This window comes from Helobdella robusta (assembly GCF_000326865.2).
Source record: "Helobdella robusta unplaced genomic scaffold HELROscaffold_1, whole genome shotgun sequence".
NCBI classification, from domain to species: domain Eukaryota; kingdom Metazoa; phylum Annelida; class Clitellata; order Rhynchobdellida; family Glossiphoniidae; genus Helobdella; species Helobdella robusta.
In genome coordinates this window covers 6,650,475-6,671,335 of record NW_008703570.1, presented here as the reverse complement: position 1 = coordinate 6,671,335, position 20,861 = coordinate 6,650,475, and the positions used below count along the sequence as shown (strand labels likewise).

The window sequence follows — 20,861 nt, the reverse complement described above, 5'->3', positions numbered from 1 at the left end:
AAGCTTTTTAATTAATTAAAATTTTCATAATATATTTAAGATTGGTCATTCGTCCTTTAATTTCACTCTTTATCCATGACACACCACCAACTGGTGTGCATTCCACATGTTCCACTTGCTTGAGATTCAGATTTCAATTCAGATTCTAAAATTTGCCGCTGCTTCTTCCAGTTTTCGTCTTCGCAGTTCAACATATTCCCAGCTAGTACATTTTGTTCTCACAACTTTGTTAATGAGGTCATTTCTCGTAAATCACCCTGCTAATTCTCTTAATCCTGCATTTTGATTTTGCTATGTTTTTGTATGTTTATACAGTGACTGGCTGAGATTTTCCGACATCCTACATACAATTCCCTATATATTTTTATTTACTATTTTAGTATTAGTATTTTTATTTACTAGTTTACGCGGATGATTATTTTTTCAATTTCTTCCTCGTACTTCCATTGTAGTCAATCATTGCTCTGTCGAATAATCCATTGTTTTTTTTACTATATTATTTATTTTATTTGCATTTTTTAATATTTTCGTAATACTGTTTGTATAAAATATATTTGTGAAAAAATTATATAAACCGTAACTTTCCAAGTGTTATTTTGTTTACCGATATTTTTGTTGGTGCTGAACTACTGTTAATACTAATTGAAACGTTTGACTTCTTTTTAAATATTTTAATGTTACACTTTTTTAATAATTCAATTAGCTATTCCTGAAACTTTTTATTTGATTTATAAAATATTTATCAGCAATTTATAAGATCATGTGTTCTTTCATTCTCATTTCGTATATATGCGGCGTATTTTGAAATTAAACTCTAGTTTTAGCTTGGAACATTTTTTACTCAGATTACCTTCTAGCATGAAGAAGGAAATAATGGAAAAACTGGATGGCATGTACAAGAACGAAGAACAGTACAAAACACAGCACAGAAAGTCCATCTTCTACAAGATTTTCTATCCCACATTAGAAAGCGCCACTGAGGAAGCATTGTTGGAAGATTACTTTATTGCTCATGTCCTGGACATTATGAGTACTTTGAACAAGAAAATCCCATATGTTAGTTTAATTCAATTTGCGTATGCGAGATAATAACAGTTTCAGCTCAACGAATGGTTAACGATTGGTGATAAGTTATCTTGGCATGTTGATAAAAAGTATGTCATGTTTTATTTGAATTTTATGATCAGCATTTGGACGTGAAGTTGGATTCTCACTTCCTGAACAAGATCTGCTGCTTGGATCTCATAACATTATTTTACAGTCGACTGAGTAAGGATTCTCTGCATTCTCTAACTTCCAAAGTCAACAGCGAATATTGCAAACATTTCTGCGTAACTGACATAAAAGGCAAAGAACTGACCACCTCGATAATCAGGTATTCATTCTTTAAGATTATTTTACATGTCGATCTCTACGATAACAATATTTCAACAAGGAGCTGGAGAGAGTGAGAGAGAGAGAGAGAGAGAGAGAGTGTGTTGATAATGCACTTTAATTAGATTTTGAAATATTTATTTCAATTTTTTAGAGCACCAAGTAATAACATTGAGAAGTTTATTTGCTATTTCAAAAATTAATTATTTCGTGAAGTGAAAGGTGTGTGCAATAATTGTAATAAGATTAAATAAGAGAGAAAGAACTGGATACTGGATCAATGACTTTCACAGATTACAAGTTATTCACTTTGTTCAATATATTTTCAGAACTGCTAAAGACTTCAAAAGTGATGATTACCATTCGAAAATTAATTCACATAAAACAACACCATCATCTCCTTTGGATGATTTTGAGATGCAAAGGCTGCTGAATTGTTCATCATTCAACACATTGTCACACGTGCTCATGAGGACTCAAACTGATGTTAAGTTCTACACTGCATTTCTCTTCACTGAAAATCTTGCCAAGGTGATTATTAAAACCATTTTACTTTACTTTACTTCAGAACATTTATTCAATATTTGTTAGCAATAATCTGCTTTAATCTCAAAAGAAATAATTAAGTAGATGTAAATTTGTTTCTAAACGATGGCATTTATTTTTAAAGGGTGAAATAATTTGGGAAAATTTGATTGACACAAAAAGGCTTTACAAGTTCTCCATTGAAATAACAGTCAGTTTTGTTAATTTTTTGAAATTTGAATATTCTAATTATTGAGCTAAACAAAATATTTTATCCCGTATATATTATATTGTTTTATATATAAAATATATATATATATATGTATAGTGTAGCATCTTAGGCATTGTTTAATGGACGCATGGTCAGACGACTATTGACAGAAATTCTTCAGCTTATTTGTACAAAAATGGTTGAGAATTTTTGAAGAGTTCGATAGATAGTTGCTGATGCTTGTTAATAATTATCGGATGTTATTTTTTTCATCATAATCAACTGAAGATGATTTCATTATTGAATTTAATTGTTGGAAATATTTACTACGGAAATATTTTGTATAAATGTAAGAAGTTTTCGTAATGCGTTGATTTTTTTGAGGATGCTGAAGCCAGAAAGATGAAATACAAAACGCTGAGGAAACAAATAAGAATTCATACACAAGGTAAACCTGGAGTCGACGCTGAAGACGAGGAGGAAGATAATGACAACGGTTAGTTTTATTTCTTTTTATTTAAAATGACTAAAAATCCATTTATATAGAGATGGAGTGAAGAATAAAGTGTAACATTTAAAATGTATTCTGATTGTATTTTTGTAATAAACAGTGCAGTACTTGTCAACACTGGACAGTAGTGTGTCCGCTGATCTTACCCAGTTTGATTTCACTAATCCTGTAGACAGTTTATTTCGCATTTATTTTTTAGATTTTTTTTTATTCAACTTTGAATAATTTTCATCATGTTACCGTCATAGTTAGTTCATGAAAAAAATTTCATTTTGCCGTTACTCATTAACAAACAAATTTCTTTCTAATTTCATTTTGGTTGAATTTTTTTTCATTTATTTTTTTATTTATCTATTATAATGGCAAGTATCTTTTTAAACTATCCAGACTCATACTACCAAATTGCTAGATAAGCCCAAACCATCACCAACTAACAAAACCGAGGTAAGTTTTCTACATTGATTACTCTGTTTCGGTTTTTCTTAACTGCATCATGTCGAGTCATTAATTTCGAAAAGGTTAATTCCAAAAAGTAATCATTTTTCTGTTAACAAGAGTGTACCTCATCAATCAACACCGACGTTGGATTTTGATGAAATGAATTGTCACGAATCGATGCAGACTCTGATGACCATCATTCATCATATCAATGAAAACATTGCCCCCTTTCAGGTTTTTCTTGTCTCGTTAAATAATAATTCTATTCAATTGAATACACTACACCAGCATTACAAGCTTTTGTAGAGGAAACCCAAAACCTAGGCGGAGGTCAATGAAGTTTTTTTTTAAAGTTTAAAGACCACAATTGTCTGACTGAATAGGAAACGTAATTTGGTGCCGTTTTAAAACAAAATAGAAGCTCAACCAGTTTGTTCTGGACGGATTGCAGTTTTTGAGGGACGAGTGAAGAGAGTGGTGTAGTAGTGAATTGTAGTAGTCTAAAATTTGTGTACCAAAACTCATTAAATAGAGGAAATTTGCATGTTGTTGTTTTCAGAGCAGTCCAACATCAGCAGCAGCACCAACCTGGCTGAGCTGCATAATCGAAAAAATTTCCTCACCATCCACTCGATGGAATGTCGTCATCTTCCTGGTTAAAGTCATCGTCAACTGTCAGCAGGTGTATGTTGTCATTTGTCTGAAACATCTTTCACTCGTTTCTATATAATACTTTCACTTCGTAATCTTGGTTCAAAACAAACTACACGACTTATTTTCAATTTGATGTTGAAAATTTTATGGTATTATATTTCAATGATATTTGGGCATTCACAGATATTGAAATACTTTGCTTCATTCCTGATTGGACCCCTGTTGAAAGTGGCGCAAGATTGCAGGTTGTACGAGCATGGATCCAATACAATCTCAAATGATGTTGTTGTCATGCTACTGCTCTGGTCTGATGCTGCTAAGCCTATGGTTTGTTTTGATTTGAAAGTTAATGCTTATGTTTAGTTTGTTTTCATTTTTTATTTTACATTCTAGCATCATAAATTTTGTTTGTTTTGTTGTTATTTTTTCATAATCATTTTATTGTGCCACCAAATCTGGTATAAATTTGTTAAGAAAAATCCTATTCATAATCAGCAAAAAATTTCAAAACTTGCAAAGCTGTCGAGACATTGCAAACAATATTTATCACGAAGACCATGTTGACTCGATTAAAATATTACCGAAGGAACGTGACAGAGACATGCTGTCTCGGTTGTTGGAGGCTCTGGTGCGAAACTCTGATGACAGCAACCGATCAGTCATGCGCAACAACGTCGAAATCATCAAAGTTTTCTTGGAAAGCTGGAAAGATATTGTTGATGTTCCTACAAAGTATGTAATAAGTTTCCAATGAACTTCACTTTAAAAAATAATTGAATCCATGTTGATCTGAATATTTTTGGTTCTTGTTAAATATTAATTTGGTTATAGTTTCGTAGCGCTTGCATTTATTGTTTCTTTAGGCATGACATCAAATTTTACATTTTTTTTAATTTTATAACTTTCTTGGTTAAATTTATTTGAATAAAAATTACATCATTTTTACTTAAAATTACAAAATGTTCAGAATTCTTCTGGAAAAGATTTCTGAACGAAATATTTCTGGGAAGCAAAATATATATGGCTTGCAGATGGTTGGAGCTGTTTTGGCAAAGCAAATTTTGCCATATGAAATCAGCTGTGACCTTGAAACCAAACATAAGTAGATTTTAGTACACTTAATATAATTTCTACGTTATATGTGATATCGCTGAACGTTTTCCAAATGTATTTGCAAGGTTTTTCAAAAGTTTGTCTGACTGTATGCTATGTGAATCGAAATCAGTGTACTGCGTGGCAGCGGAAGTTCTTGGCATGGGGTTAAACTTGTTGTCGTTGAAAGATGCAGATGTTTTGAAAGATGCGATGGTTCTTGTTAGCAAATCAATGAGCAATTTCAAGGATGACAAGTTCATAACATGCCTCCACAAGATGCAACTCAATTACCCAGCTATATGTGAAAGGTAGGTTTGCAAAGTATTTTGTGACGTCAATTTGTTTCTAACGATTGCTAGATTCTGCTGAACAATACTTTTCATTTTTTTTCTTTTTAGATACAAGTCGAAAGTTTTGTTCATGATTCCAAATGTTTATGGGATCTATCAAATCTACTGCCTCGAGATCCTCAAACATTACTGTGACAGAAGTTTATTCGTTGATCTTAAAGTTAAAGGATTATTTCAGTTGATAACCAATCCGTGAGTTTCGTTGTCCTATTTAATGGTGATTATGTTATCACGTTGACATGAAAATGTGCAGTTTGATTCAGTTCTGATGGAAGTTTAAATGAATTTTTTATCCAGAAATTTCCAAACTCAGCTAGCCAGCTTAAAATTTGTACACGCACTGCTGACACACCTGACGGTTGACGACCTAACTCTCCTGATCCCCCACCTGTTTTCAGTTGGAAACCACACAAGTGTAGAGTGCAGAGTGGCTCTCAACGAAATATTCATGTGGATATATGATCAGTACTACGAGTACGTATGGCTTATTTATTTTTTATTTAGAAATTTTCTTCAACCTCACGATTCTGAATTCGTTGGTAAGCAGTTAATTCTTTAGTATCACACGACCTCTGTTATGTCCTAATAAACATATTTATTTATTTAATAATTACAATCATATATATATTAACTATTACATATGGTGACAAGAATGTGACATGTGTACTATTATAATCATGCATGCATCATTTCGTGAGTACCAGTTGGTTGACTGAGTGGTTTTATAATTCATTGACAACATTTTACATTGTTTAAAGATGTTAATGTAAAAATTAATTGAAAACTGAAGCAAGAAGCTTGAAGACAAGTTTGCCCTGGAAATAGACAATGTGAAAAAAAGTTTGATAGGTTCACTCCAGGATGAAGATGATGTAGTCCGGTTAGTAATTCTGAACGTTTATGTAATTTCATTTATCATTAAATAATCTTTTCTACTTTAACGTCGTCTGTCTGTATATACACGTCAATTTTTTTTTTAATTTTTATCGATATGGCACAAAAATAAAAGTAAATAACTGCTGTGTGCTATGTAAGTGAGCAGAAGGCTTGAACAGCTCATTGAATTCCCCTGCAGAACACTGGCGTATAACTACTGGAGACGGGAAAGCCACCTGCCGAAATCTGCTGACGTCCGCCTAAAGAGGATCATCTCACACATGTACCAGAGCACTTCCGAAGCATCCTTCCTCACTTACGCCTGTGATTTCCTGATGGAGTTAACTTCCTGGAGTTCGGAATTCAACAAGGAACTGTTTGACATGCCGCTATCAGAATGCATCTTCCAAGTATGCTCTCAGACATTTATGGTTCCACGTGTTTTCAATTGAAAATGCTACTAGTTTTTTATCGCACTAAATTTTATTGTCCTAGTCTTTGAAACATTTGACATTTTTGGTTTCAATAGCGTGACTCTTCAGTTCTCAGTTTGGTACCAATTGCACAGAAGTGACAGTAGGATTTAAACCTGCAACTCTCCTGGGAATGTCAACTGTCTAGGTGTTACACTAATTATGTTCAAGAGAGCAGACGACAATCAATGGAATTTATTAATTTGAACGAAATATTTGTGAAAAAATATGTTCATTTCATAAATAGGTAGATAGATATTGCATGTGTAGAAAAACAACGAACCATACTGTTTAATTTGCTAACTTTTTCATTGTTCGTTTTATTTATAATTTATTAATCTTATTAATAATTAAATAATTAGTTGATCATTTTTTTTCAATTATTTCATTTATTTTCAGTTTCTCAACGGACGTGATAATACCATCTTATTAACGATGCAGGACGTTCAAATCCATTCAGACTGGAGAGAGAGGCACTCCATGATGACCCCTCTGTTTGTTGAGACGCAGATGTCCATATCCACTCCATCCCTTTCGTCATCTTCCTCTTCACTGCCAGTTGGTCAAGTGAGGATAACCCAAGCTCCATCAGCGTTCGATTCCATCCAATCACAATCCAATAATCGTTAGTTACTTTTATTTTATTGTCGGTTCATTTATGTTTTAGTCAAATTTAAATTTTCCGGTATCTATATTGAAAAACGCTCTATGGTTTTGTAAGTATTCTTTACCATGATTCAATAAATCATTTGAGTTTGTGTTAACTTATAATATGGATAAAATAATATCATGAAACTGTGTAAATTAAAAATTCTTAAAAATTTCAGTAGCAGCTTTCCCAGTTGAATTCAAAATTAATTTCTTTGTAACTTTTTTATGCTCTTTAGTTAACTTGAAGATTATTTTTTGCATGTCCTCAGAGATGCATCAAACATTTAATAAACTTTTGTAATGTTGATTTTTAACGCATTCGTTTAAAAAAAAAAATAGACGATCCTTTCCTGGTCATTCACGTAATCACGTCCTTCTATCTTTTAGTCTTTTGTTGTTTCTCAACGTTCATTTTTCTTGCAAGTTATCGTAAAAAAAATTTTTTTGTGATTCAACTTATTTGTATTTTAATTTATTTCCACTACAATCTCGAATTAATCGCAATTAAAATTGACTGCCACGTTTTAATTGACTGTTGTAAAAAATGTGTGCATTGTAACTGAAAATAACTGAGAAAGTAACCACTATTCAATCAAAGAGAAATCTTTAATGGTTCATCCTAACCCAAAATTATTATCATTTGAATGACTGAACAATCCTTTTAATAAGCAAATTTAAATGAGTAAATTCTGAATGCAGAAAGAATTTCCTGCGTTTTTTGAAATGTTCACAATTTTTATTTTGATTGTGAGAATTCGAAATATTCTACAAATGATTTGGTAGTGAAAAAATCTTGCTGGCAGAAATTGTTTAGTTGGGCATAGAAGCGCTGTTATTAATTTGTTTAAAAATAATTAATTATATGTTGTGATTTTTTTTATTTGGAAAAAAGAATCGCATACTATGAAGTTTCTTTCTTTTCGACATGAAGCCACTTTTGACTGGTTGACTCAGGAGAGCATTGACGTGTCAGCGCTAACCGCAACAGCACGTTCGTCATCATCACTTCTCTTCAGTCGAACCAGCCATCAAGTTAGGTTGCAATCAAGTGCCGAACCCGATCGAGGTTCTTAAATTTACTTCCATACTTCCAGTATTTTATGTTGCCAAAAAAAATAATTTTTAAAGTGTGTATTCTCTGAAATGTTGGTAAGAAGACTGATTGTTGATGTATTTATTAAATGCAGAAGTGTTTGATGACGTGAAGAAGTTGAGGAGAAGGTTTCAGAAATACAGCGACCAAGAAGAGAATCTTTATTTCATCAAAAAGGCAACTAAAATGGGTAAACAAAAAGAGGTACGGCTTGTTTTATTTGTTCAAATTTCTCAATAGTTCCTAGTTATTCTAATTATAACTGTGAGTTAAGCGCGCCTTTCAGTTTTTTTTAGAATATTTTCTGTTCCATACTTGAAACACTGTTAATTAAAATAAAATTGTTCAGGATGAAAATCTGATTAGAAAGCAGAGTAGAGAGAATGACGTGAGGATGGTGAGAAACTACAGAATGGGTGAGTTGCCGGACATTCAAATCAAACACAGGCACCTCATAGCTCCTTTGCAGGCTCTTGCTCAGGTTTTTTTTCATAATTTATTTTTGTTAAAATGTATTTGCACAACTTTTTTTCTGTTTATATTTTGTTTTGAATAATGTTGGCAAATCTTCAAATTTATTTTTGTACTTATGAGAAAGTGATGTTGATGAAAAATTTTTTAATGGTTCTTCACATTTTTATCCAAACACGAATTATATTATTAAATGTTTCGATTTTCAAAGATTTGGTTTTAACAATTTTTAAATGCAAAGAGGGACGGCCAGACGAGTCGCTTGTTGTTCACTTCGTTGTTCAAGGGCATCGTGACGGAGCAGATGATGAAGTGCAGAGACGATGACGATCTGATGATGATTCATGATGATCAGGTTGATAAAGAAGATCAGGATATGACTGCATGGTTCACTACTTTCAATGAATCCTTCAATAAATGTCTTCAAGAGTCAGCATGTCTCGATCCACAATTCATCTCAACCGCACTTGTTTGTACATTTCTATGTTTTTATAATTAAGACTTCTTCGGTTTCATTTTTGAATAAAAACTGAATTGATTTTTTGTAGTTGATGTCAGTTTTTTAGTTATCTGTTAGTTATGTATTTATGTATGCTAGCTATTTGTTAGTTATGTATTTAATTTGTTACACCTTGGACACTCGTGATAGGAACTTTGCTTCGAATACGTCGATCATATTTCCATAGCTCCTCAACTGATAACAAAGGTCGCACTCAGCGCGAATGTCCAACCTCTCGGTTTTTGTTTTATTTTTTCTACGTGAATTTTATAAAGCATGTTGTTTTTCCTGACTCTTACAACATTTTCGTAATAAAAAAGAATTTTTTGGTTTTCACAAATAGGATAGTTTTTAATTTAATACTTCAATCTACATGAAAAAATTTTTTAAATGAATTTCTGAACTATAGGTTTGTGACACTTTTCTAATATTTTATCGTGACAGGCATATTGCTACTGGAAAAGATAATTGTAACTCTCCGAAGAAATTTGAAGAGTGATCAAGTGCCAACATGTCCGCCTCGCAAGATAAGAAAGAAGATGGAAGCAACAGGAGAGATCAGTCTGATTGATGAGTGCTGGATTGAACTTGCAAAGTTCGTTTGCGAGAAAGTTATTTCAGTGAAGATAATTTCTCGTTACTTTTCGTTAATGTACTGGTTGATAACTGAATTCATAGTGCTGAACATCACGTTATTTTATTTCACCAGATAAAATCCTATTTTACACCTTGCTTTTTTTTTAGTTGGATGAAATGATTACTCTATTATATTTACAGTAAAACCTGCTTTAATATAATATTTTATCTTATAATGTTTTAGCTGACAGAATGTTCATGGCTTAATTCAATTTATTTGCACGGTTTCAATCGATTTAGGTTTATGGGTTCTTTTTTCATTTAGGTTGTACAAGTCGATATCTGACTACAACCACGTGCGATGTATATTCGCTTACCACTTGACTCTCCCCTGCAAACCTGCAACATCCGCGGCATCTTCAAACGTTTTGAAGAGCAGTGACGTCACCAAGCTGGCTACAGAGGCTGAGATGTCGCGTGACTATGTCACAGCATTCACGTATTACAATCAGGTTTTTGAACTGGTGCTGCTCTATAATGTTATGATACAAATTATTTTAATGTGCCGTATGCATTCAAAGGATGTTTCGCTTAACATATATGTCAGCGGTTCATCACTATGTATTTTGCACCTATTTTTTTATTTAAAAATGCTTTTTCTTATTATGATACAAGTTAATTGAGCTTTACTTTTGTTCTGTTTTTGGAGTTTTTTACTCCAGGGTTATTTGTTTTTTGGGCTTTGGTCTGAATAGTTTTTGTCTAAGAACCGTTTGTAGATATTTTGAAAGTTATTTTTGAGGAGGTTATATTTTTTGCACAGCTAAAACGGGAAAATTTAATGCGCTTAATTATTTTAAACTTGCTTTTACTTGAAAGGGTGTAAACATCTACAATGATGAAGACATTTCCATTGTTGGCGGGAATGCAGGTGCCGTGTTGTCGTTCGTGATGAATTACTGGGACGATTGCAGGCTGCAGGTTCGCCTGTGACGTCATGGAATATGTCTTTGCTTAACTTCAACATTTGTAGAAATTGTTATTTATTTATTTTTGTTCGCAATTGTGGAAATCAGTTGTTTGTACCACTTCTACCAAATCTAGTTATTACAGAAGACATTCTCTGACGCATTGTTTTTTCTAATTTTTGCACTTTGATAAAATGTTTTTCAATAAATATTTTTTGAGTAAAATTTAATTTGATCTTCAGTGCATTGAACGCTTGGGGCAGTGGAAGAACGTTGAGCAGATTTGTCATAACAAAGTCAGAATTGAGACGATATCTGACGACAATCATCATCGGCTGGATGATTTTTGGAAGGATGATGTTAGTTGACATGTGGTTCGGATGAGGATGGTGTAGCTTCTAAGTAAGGTTAATTAATGCAAATAATAGTCATTTACTTTTCTGAATTATTGTTCAAAAGTAATACAATAATAATGGGATAATATCAAATGGATTTTTATTAATTATAGACCTTTTTCTACTTGTCCTACCTGATGAAATCAGAAACGAAATTGTTGTTGGCCAGTGGTGGTGGTGATCCACAGCTCCAGCATTTTTTGTCGTTTATCGACAGAAATCTTAAAATTCGTGAACGCAAGCATATACTTGAGGTTTGTTAATTAGTTCCAATTCTATATTTATTAAATTATTTTATATGTAGTAATTGTTATTTTAGACTTTGTTTTGTTTTGTTGTGTTGAACTACACTGTTCATTGCCTTTGGTTGGTTATTAAACTCCATCAGTAGAAAGTTGCAACACGCGCGTTGGTTGGGTGTCTTTACCATAGAATGTTCATACCTGAGACGGGCTGCGAACAAGCAGTTTCTGTAAAAAAAAGGATTATTCAACATTCAACAAATTATATCATGCTGATTTATATACATAGCAACTTTTTTTCGTCAGGGCAGTGTGATTAAAATTAAAAAAGTGTATGTGCTCGTATTCAGTTTTTTTAAAAACGGATTTTTCCGAGAAATTGATTTGTTTCAATATTTGTACATTTATTGAAGTTTTTCAAATGTAAACTTTGAAACCTACCAACCATCTTAGAACACATTCTACACGGAACTTGCCCTGTTAAGTTTGTGGGAGGACGATCATTTCAAGGCCAGGCATTACGTGGAACTGGCGAGGAATGCCTTTTGCAGGGTAGGACCTTCTTTACGGTTTTCATAATTGTGTATAAAAAGAACAAATACTGAATGAGCGTTATTGTTAGTTGTTTGGTTGTCCTTGAATCACCTTTTTCAGTATCCCATCAATTGTTCACTTACACGCGTTTTTAAAGCTATTTTCACCCATCAAACAACTCCTTACCCACATTAAATTTTTAAACAGCTCATTACATACATTAAATTGTTAGGATAAATTAAAATTTCAATTTTATCAAATACTAGAGAAATCTGGTAAATGTTTTTTTTTGTTATTAAATGAAAATGTTGGCATGACAAAGATGTTGAGATTTTGAAAATTGTCCAAGCTGAGTTATGGATTGTATTTAAAAAAGATTAATGCAGCGCTGACTGACTGATCGTGATTTATCAGAAACTTTTCCAATATATAACCCACTGGGCGGCATTTTTTAACAGGAGTGGAGTCACACGTCAAGAGCCCAACAGAAGAATAAGTTGAGCAGGCTGCAGAAACTTCATGTTGTGAAGGAATTGCAGGGTGTCATCGAAGCTACAAGCAGCAGCGGTCGTTAATTCAATATATACATTAGTAGTCGAATACGTTGCATAATAATAATAATTATTGTCATTTTTATTTTTTATTCATTTTAATGCAACTCTGTCATACGCAGAACTGCATACATGTTATTCTCTACTTGTAATTAAACATTCGTGCCACAAAGGCTGTACACTATCCACTAGCCACACGACGCACATACACATTACGTATGCACGCGCAAGCACCCTATCATACGGGTTTGATAGTCTTTGATTTTCGGACAGGCAGTATTCGAACCATGCCATCGCGTAATAGCAGCACGAGACATGGCACTTTTACTGATTGTGCTAACTCGTTGTTGGTTTGTTATTGTATTTTATATATAATATAAAAAGATTAAGGCCAAAAAAAGAGCGGGATGTTAATTTTCAATTGGAGAGCAGAAGGGCATAATATTTAATAGTAACAAAATTGAATTCAGATTTCCTCTGCAACTTGAATGAGTTCAGACGTTTCACAGATAGATGGATGGAAAGAATGCCAAACAAAAGGAATGATGATTTGTTACATTGGGATGATGTGATTAGTAACAGGTGGCTTATTAGTTGAGAACTAGTTATTTTTCTGCTGCCATTAGAATTTTCTATCGAAATTGAAATTAAATTATTTATTTTGGTTAAATTTAGGAACTTTTATCTCAACTGTTTTCATACGAAAATGAATGAATCCGTGAAGAAGAAGAGTGAAGAAATGATTGAAAGAATGAAAATTGAGATGATGTTGGCTAAGACTGAAGCGGCTATTGAACAGAACAGTCTCCTGGCTGCACTCTCCTTCTTGAAACACACGAGAAAGGTTTCATTTCATTTCGTTTCATTTTATTTCATTTTGTTTTTATACTTTATTGACATCGTGGCTTTAACAAGTGCTACTGTTTGTTTGTTTGTTTGTTTGTTTGTTTGTTTGTTTGTTTGTTTGTTTGTTTGTTTGTTTGTTTGTTTGTTTGTTTGTTTGTTTGTTTGTTTGTTTGTTTGTTTGTTTGTTTGTTTGTTTGTTTGTTTGTTTGTTTGTTTGTTTGTTTGTTTGTTTGTCCGTTTCCTGGCTAATAATCATGACACACTTTATTTATTTTATATACTTGAAAATTTTTTAATTATAATTATTTACTAAACTTTTGTGTCAAGCGGTTTTCAATGATGCTGAACTTTTGAAGATAACAACGTTTAACAAAATAATTTCTCCATTACAAATCGACATTGAAAAGGATTGTTCGAAGATTCCAGATTTGCACTTCAGATGGGTTGCATGTTATGCAGTGACCCACCACAGACGCTGCGAGAAGTCAGCTACGAAGGATGTTGAAACCGTGAAGGCGGTCGTGGGGGCTGTCGATTTGTTGAGTTGGCACACCAAACTATTTTCAGAATTAATTTTTTATTATTTTGATGCTATTTTTTTTAATTGTTTAAATATATTTGCTGTCAGATTATTTAGTTCGTTTACCTCCAATGAATAACATTTTACGTCTGACTTCCGTATTGAACACAATTTTAACACCACAGATAATCTCTCATCAAGTCGCCTCCTTGTGAATGAACGACACAAGCAGCAGCAGCAATATTTGCTAGCCAACTCATTTAATATATTGTGCAATGTCATCCACAATCGCGCCAACAGAAATGACGATGATGAAGATGAGACGATTACGCGGCTCATTGCTAACATTTCTGGAACGGATAGCAAAAGCAACGTTGGGTTTTTTAATGTTTCAACATGATGTTATTATGCCGTTATATTTGCATCTGTTTATGTTTGCAGAGTTTAAAAAATCTCTTGGAGAAATGTTTCAGCAGTTATAAGTCAGCTGTACAAATGGACAGCACAGTGCCCTCCTCACTTGCACCTCCTACAAAGACAGCAGAATCAAAAGCTACCGATCACAGCAGTTACATTCAGAGTCCTCAGAATGTAACTGTCCAACTGTCGAACGTTTGCTTGGCGTTCTTTTTGTTCGTGGACAATTATTTGGATTTGTTGGGGGAAGGTTGGTCTTTTTTATTACTAATTATACATTTGTCTGTTAGTTAATAGTTGGCATGATGGCATGTGGCCAGTGCAAATTGTTTCAAGTACAAAATTGGTTAATTTTTCAATATTTCATTAAAAGCAGAACATGGAATGATATCCGGTATGGAGTCGGTAAGGAAGTTGTTCCCACAGACTGCCATCACATCTCTCCTGCGATCCATGAAGCATGGCAACAGACAGGCACAACTCTATTTTCCCAAACTACTGCAAGTGCTGAGAGAACATTACGACGAATCCTTAGTCGAGACTTTTAAGTCTGAAGTATGTCGATGCCCTGGTATTAAAATATACTTCGATTCGAATGAAATATTTAAAATTAATTTTTTAACACCACATACGCATACAATTAGTTTGCCACCTCATACATTTACTTGTCTGCAGTGCACTACAGTTCCGTGTTGGATGTTTTTGGATTGGATTCCTCAAATGACGGCCATATTGGATAGGAAGGAATCGGCGTGCATCCATTCAGTCGTCATGTCCATTGCTACGGAGTATCCACAGGCACTGGTGTATCCCATGAGAGTGAGCTCCGTTGGATGGGATTTCAAGACCCACTCGATTGCTGGGAAAACTTTTTGCGATAAGTTAGACAAATATTTTCTTTTCTTTTATGCTTGTTGTTGTGAATATCTTGTTATGTAAGATTTTCGAAATGTTTTTACTATATTTTGTTAGTTTTATCATAAACTTTTCAGGATTAATTTCCATCTGTCCAAAAATCCGCTAATTGAGAAGATCATTCTGGAGTCGGAACTCCTCTACTCTCCACACTTATTTTTTAGAGTAATTCTTGATGTTTTTGTTGATTGTTATTGTTAAAAAATTTTGAAAAATTTGTTTTGTGATTTTTACAGCGAATTTTTAGCGTTTACCAGTTTTATTTATGAATGAATTTTATAAAGTTATATAAGTTTGATTTTCTGTTTGTCCAATGAATACCTCCAGTAAGTTAAACGATGTAATAACCTCAGGGACCTTTTGTGGGCATGCCTCCAATTCTACATGCACATTAACGACGAATCAGTCGGAATAATTAATTACTAAATTAAATTAATATCCGCTAATGAATAGTTTATTTTAAATGTATTACTCGTTGAAGGAATGGTGGGAAAAAGCATGCAATGCACTGAGCAAGGAAGTTGTTGATAAGAACAGCATGCTTTCACTTCTGAAGGTTAGTTCATGCTGCTCCAACGTTTGAACCTCTTCATGCGTCATTCATTGACATCACGGTGAAGATTGATCTTATCATTTTTTACCAATCTAGATGTTTAATTCAAGATTTCTTTTAACAACGGGGGGTGATGATTTACCTGGAAGGCATGGTGATGAACAAATGGATGTTGATGGTGAGGATGACGAAGATGACGATGATTATCATGATCCGTCAAATGACCTCATCACTATGACATCTCAACCTGGTTTTCTCTGGTTGAGTGTTGCAAAAACATATCAATCACAACTCAACGAATTTGTTAATTATTTCAAAGTGTTGATTAAGGAGGCGAGCGAGAATAACGCAAGTTTTATTTCCGCTGTTGTTTTAACACTACAAAAATTGTACTTTTTTTCATCCGTGCTACGAAAATATAATTTCACTTCTATTTTTTAATAGTTATTTTTTGATGATAATTTGTAATTTTGCTCGTTGTAAATGTTGTTATTATATTTCGCAAGACATGAGTTTGTCTACTAAATGTTGCTTTTTCTTATGATAACTCAATACAGGCAGGCGCTTGTAAATCTTTTTCAATACAATCTTTTTTAGTATAATATTTCATACAAATGCACGCTACTATCAATATTTACAATGCATGCACAAACACTTTTACAGAAAATAGCTCCACAACAGAAAGAAAAATTTTCTAAGGATGGCAAATCGTTAATTTTGATGATGAAGTCAACAAAGATGCCTCTGGATCTGAAAAGTTACTCACCGTGGCTTGCAAACTTCAAAGCTGACTTGTATGATTTCTCTGTGGAGTTGCCAGGTTAACATTCAACACGTTTTTGATTTGGTCATTTGGAAATAGCTGCAAATTTATAGGATCACATGTTCTTAAAATGTCAATTAATTAATTACGATGGGTTACATTTTTACAATTTAAATTTAAATAAAATTAAAATAAATAAAAGGTCAGTATTCGGGCAAGTGCAAGCCACAGTTGGAACAACATGCACTCATCTCCAGCTTTCACGAAGTGGTCAGTTTGCAACTGTATCCATCTCTTCATCGGATTTTCATTCTCGTATTTTTAGAATTGTTATTGGTATCATTATTCATCTTAGTCTTTATAACTTTTCATTGGTTTTTAATCTCATTTATAAGTTAAGACTTGAGAGTCGTGATAGCAGTATGACGTAACGTGCCATCAGATCAAAGTGCTGCCTTCGTTGAGACTTCCCAAAAGGTTGACAGTGAGGAGCACGGACGACAAGAAGCATCATTTTCTCGTTAAGCATGGCGAGGACCTGAGACAAGATGATCGCATAGAGAGCATTTTTCACCTTATGAACGAATGCATGAGCACGGAATATGGAGCCAAGAATAATATGGAAGGCACCGACTTTCTGAAAACCTACAAGGTTACTTCTTATTCCTTTAGTTTTCACCATCTATTGTTCTCATTATCCATTATAGGATTAATATTTTATAATGTAAAATTGTAAGTCTCCGTGCAACATTTGTTTCATTTACAGTTATTATATGTTTTTTCGTTTCCGAAAATGGCCAACACACATACAAACACACACAACACACGCACACACACATACATACACTCAATCACACCCTCACACACACACACACACACACATATATATATATATATAGATATATATATATATATATATAATATATATAATAAATTTTAGGTTATCCCAATGTCGACAAAATTAGGATGGATAGAATGGATGAACGACACAAACACACTGAAAAACTTTATCACGTCATCCATGACTCAAGATGAATTGAACGCCTACAGATCAGAGTGAAGCCTCGTTTTATTTATTTCATTTAATTTTATTCTATTTTTATTTCTAATACTCGTGCAATTATATTTTTATATTCCCTTGCCAATCGGTAATAAAAAAAAACGCATTTAATCTATGTTACTTCATTTAAATTTCCACTTGAATACCTAGTTAATTTGACGTTGACGCGTGACATTTTTATTATTATTTTGTAAAGTTTTATAATTTAACTTAGATTGTTAATATGCATACGCTGGCCACTCACTATGTGATGCTACTCATGTTTCCGATTTTAACAATGTTCTTGAATTTATAAATAGTTTCGAAATAAACTCATCAGAAGTCATCAGAATTTTATGCGAGTTTACAATTTTTAATGAAACAGATTGCTTGGTCCTGCTGCTATATACAAGAAATTTATTGGTTGGTGTTATTTTGAATTTATTATAAAACTTCTAATGCCTGTTAGTTAATGTTGGTTTATTTTGAAATGATCTATTATATCATTCAAATTGTTTGAAATCGAAAAAAATTTCCATTTTACATTTTAAAATTCAGGAAAGGACTACTTCGACAGCTACAAAAATATTGAAAGGAAGAAATGCATTGAAAACTTGAGAAGCATTGAAAACAAAGTGCCACACAACATCATTGGGTTAATAGATTTTTGTTACTTTTACATTTGTTATTTTATAAAATTTGGTGATCCTCTCAAAACCTCTAACAACACTACGTTCACAAAATAAACCAGCCGGGCCTACAGAAAACTCAGTTCTTCTTTGGAGTCATATTTTTTCCTAAGACGGAATTTTGTGAGATCGCATGCCCAGCTTTCCATCTGCCATTACATTCTTGGCATAGGTGACAGGCATCTTTCTAATTTCATGGTGAACATGCTCGATGGATCACTGGTCGGCATTGACTTTGGATATGCCTTTGGAATTGCTACTCAAGTTGTTTTTTTTCTGTTACTGATCTTTCAAAATTAAACACAGATGTATCAATATATTTAAAACTGTTATAATCTATTTAAAATATTTTTAAGATTATAATTCACAAACGTTTTTTTTAAACCATCAGCCAATAAATGCATACAATGATGTTTAAGTGATGTTTTGGTTAACTTTTTCAAAACATTTCAGTTTTTAGCTGTGCCTGAACTTGTTCCATTCCGTCTAACAAACCAAATGAAAGTATTCATGGAACCGTTCCAGGAGAATGGTTCCTTCAGAGCTGTTATGGTGAAGACCTTAAGGTGCCTTAGAAATAATTCAAGGCTGCTGTTGAGCACCATGGGCGTTTTTATTTTGGAGCCCTCATTAGATTGGAAAGTATGGCTCTCTATTTAACATAGAAAATTAATGTTAAACGTTTCTCAACATTCAAAATTTTTATTTTTTTTAGTATTACGCTATGAGGCAGTCAGAAAAAATGGGAAATAATACTGGTAGGGTTAACGCTTAGTAAATTTAAATATCTTAATTAATTTTATTTTTAATATAACTAATTTTAAAATTATTTCATTATTTTTAGATGAAAATAAATTGTGTGTTACCTGGTACCCGAAAGAGAAAATAGCATCTGCTAGAAGAAAATTAAATGGAGATAACTGTTCTTACATCATAAAGTAATTATTATCCAGTCCAAGTCTTTTAAAAATTAAAATTAACTCTAATTTATAACTGACCATGATTAAGGAAACCATGCTAGAAGTACCCGAAAGATAGTAACAGTAAATGACAGAACGACATGATCAAGATTGGTAGATCTAGAAAATACTATAGAAGGATTTCATTGATTTGCAGATAGTTTCACTCTATTTAAGAGCTGTATGTTTAATAGTAGCAATGCCTGGACATTTCCAGAAAATTAAGGAGACTATAATGCAGATGCTCAAAAAAATATGGTATAGTAAATGGATAAATTTGGCAACCAAATTAAAAAAGGATGCGATTCAAGTGCGTAAAGATAATTTGTAAAAAAAAAGATTTATCTAGTTTGGACTTTTGAGAAAGAAAGTTGAAATGGATTGGGAAAAAAAACTCGCTGCATCTTGGTCGGGAGCTAAAAATTAGAATCGGGCCAGCTGTAATACGTTTGGCTCAGGTGCTAGAAATAAAAATAAGAAAAGAGTAAGAAAAAGAGAGGCAGTCTATAGAAAACCGCCTTTGTTGTTTTTCGGATAGATTTAATATGCAAATGACTTTAAATACATTTCTTATTTTCATTAAAATTTCTAGTGTTAGGTTTGCAAAACATTACCAAATTGACGCTGATTTGTATTTGTTTCAAATGTTTTTCTCATTTTTTTTAACATTTTAAACCGTTGTAAATTCCAAGACAAGATTTTCAAGCTGGTCACAAAAACAATAAGAATTTTGGGGAAGCTGAAAAGATTTTACTGGGCATATCATCTGATTTGCATGAAGTTAGATTCACGATGAAAGAAAGTGATTTAACATTTGAAGAACAAGCTGAATGCCTTTTGAATCTCGCAACAGATCCAAATGTTTTAGGACGTGCCTGGGTTGGTTGGGAGCCGTGGATGTGATTGTGATTAACTATCATTTGTATTTTCTATATACTTTATATATATATATATATATATATATATATATATATATAGTATATAATATAATCAGAACTGCAACAACTTATCTATGTATGATTATCACCTTAACGTTTCACGAACTCTGAGAAATAACAGAAAAAAAATTGTCTACATGTTTTCGTATGTGAATACCGTGCACGACTGTGTCATTCTAATACCAGAAATTTTTGGAATACAAGAAAAAATTCTTCGTAAAGTTCAAAACATGGCCGAATAAAATATTTTTCATTACCTTTTTTCTCTATCTAGCATAAATGTATCTCTTCATGACACATCTTTTTCTTCCCTTTATTATTCATTGGAATAATTTGATGTATATTCATCTTTATGCTTGAATACCACCAATAAATATAATACCGAATAAATTCTAAAATATACACATTCTAATTGATTTCCTGTGTAGGTTATCATAGATCTTTTAACGTTTGGCGACAAAGCCTAAGCAGCCTGACCTTGAACCGTATTGTCGCTCTCATTCTTCTAATTCCTTTCTGGTTCTTTTTTGAAATTACGTCAGTTATTTATGATGTTCACAGCAAATCTCAATGCCCACCAGCAAAATTAATTGAAGTGAGCACTGTTGAATATCATGGGTATTTGACGGCTTGTATTTGTCTACCAGTTTTCGCTTAAACAATTTCAAGCAAGTCAGACTGGTCAATCCAGCGGTACTGTGCTGAATGCCATCTTCAGTTGTTTTAATGAAGTTA

General features: G+C 32.9%; 2 protein-coding genes across 2 annotated transcripts; both read left to right on the top strand.

The window, feature by feature from the left end:
• Nucleotides 1-858: 858 nt before the first annotated feature.
• On the top strand, nt 859-12,511 carry HELRODRAFT_159097 (hypothetical protein; the record flags this gene model as incomplete). The annotated part of the gene is made up of 29 exons (XM_009011012.1): nt 859-1,056; nt 1,188-1,375; nt 1,704-1,905; nt 2,045-2,110; nt 2,495-2,606; nt 2,722-2,770; nt 3,140-3,293; nt 3,619-3,741; nt 3,897-4,040; nt 4,300-4,445; nt 4,681-4,815; nt 4,892-5,116; nt 5,207-5,318; nt 5,472-5,632; nt 5,949-6,038; nt 6,234-6,444; nt 6,907-7,132; nt 8,090-8,224; nt 8,346-8,455; nt 8,601-8,732; nt 8,964-9,191; nt 9,372-9,459; nt 9,666-9,816; nt 10,123-10,309; nt 10,677-10,778; nt 11,008-11,124; nt 11,274-11,414; nt 11,856-11,954; nt 12,395-12,511. 29 exons carry the CDS (start codon nt 859-861, stop codon nt 12,509-12,511), a joined length of 4,149 nt encoding a protein of 1,382 aa, XP_009009260.1.
• A 2,155-nt stretch (nt 12,512-14,666) lies between these two features.
• On the top strand, nt 14,667-20,091 carry HELRODRAFT_62290 (hypothetical protein; the record flags this gene model as incomplete). The annotated part of the gene is made up of 16 exons (XM_009011011.1): nt 14,667-14,825; nt 14,946-15,151; nt 15,263-15,350; nt 15,667-15,741; nt 15,835-15,988; nt 16,424-16,558; nt 16,704-16,771; nt 16,944-17,153; nt 17,442-17,557; nt 17,926-17,963; nt 18,099-18,195; nt 18,292-18,493; nt 18,683-18,871; nt 18,945-18,987; nt 19,074-19,167; nt 19,881-20,091. 16 exons carry the CDS (start codon nt 14,667-14,669, stop codon nt 20,089-20,091), a joined length of 2,085 nt encoding a protein of 694 aa, XP_009009259.1.
• Nucleotides 20,092-20,861: the final 770 nt, after the last annotated feature.